Genomic DNA, 657 nt, shown 5'->3' on the forward strand with positions numbered 1-657 from the left:
GGAAATACAATGGGAGACCTCGTGGCCAAGGTTGGTGGGTTGTTTGCTGAAGTTAATGAGAGTTTGAGGGCGGTGAGGGAAGTATTACCAAGTGCTCTCATAAAAGCAAACAAGTACTACACAGCTATTGCAGAGATTACAAGGACTGTGTGGGACGATCTTAAGGCGGTAGATGTTAACTCCGAAGAAAAAGACAAATGCGAAAGTGAAGCTCTTAAAGGCGTGACGGAGCTCCCGACCGCCTGTGGCGACCAAGCGTGCCCTTTGAGAGAAGGTTTGAACGAAAGTACTCTCAAAAAATATAAGAGCGGTTGCCTTGAGGTAAACGTAATGACGCAGTCAGGAAAGGTAAGTACATGTTTCAATCTACCAAGGAACAACTTATACATGAGCAGTGCGGTAGAGGGGGCAAATGGTGAAGTGCAGTGGGTTAAATCTACCCCTAACGAATTTCAATTTATATTGGAAGTGCAGAAGATTTTCACTCCCCTCATCGGACCTTTTGGTGCTGGACAGCTACCTTCCGTACTTCTTGCAACGTTGTCAAACATCACCTTCTTCCGCAGCCGCTTCGACGAAGTTCACAGCAGTTTTACTTCACTACTACTTGGTACCAATCTCACTGATAATTTGAATGGTACTGATTTTGCCATCTGA

The 657-nt window shown here is 45.2% G+C and overlaps 1 protein-coding gene across 1 annotated transcript; it reads left to right on the forward strand.

The window, feature by feature from the left end:
• Positions 1–9: 9 nt before the first annotated feature.
• Positions 10–657, forward strand: TEOVI_000406700 (ESAG protein, putative; the record flags this gene model as incomplete). Its single annotated transcript, XM_067226880.1, has 1 exon — positions 10–657. The coding sequence occupies one exon, from the start codon at positions 10–12 to the stop codon at positions 655–657; it is 648 nt and encodes a 215-aa protein (XP_067082981.1).

Source organism: Trypanosoma equiperdum (assembly GCF_001457755.1).
Source record: "Trypanosoma equiperdum strain OVI genome assembly, contig: ctg_864, whole genome shotgun sequence".
Lineage (NCBI taxonomy): Eukaryota > Euglenozoa > Kinetoplastea > Trypanosomatida > Trypanosomatidae > Trypanosoma > Trypanosoma equiperdum.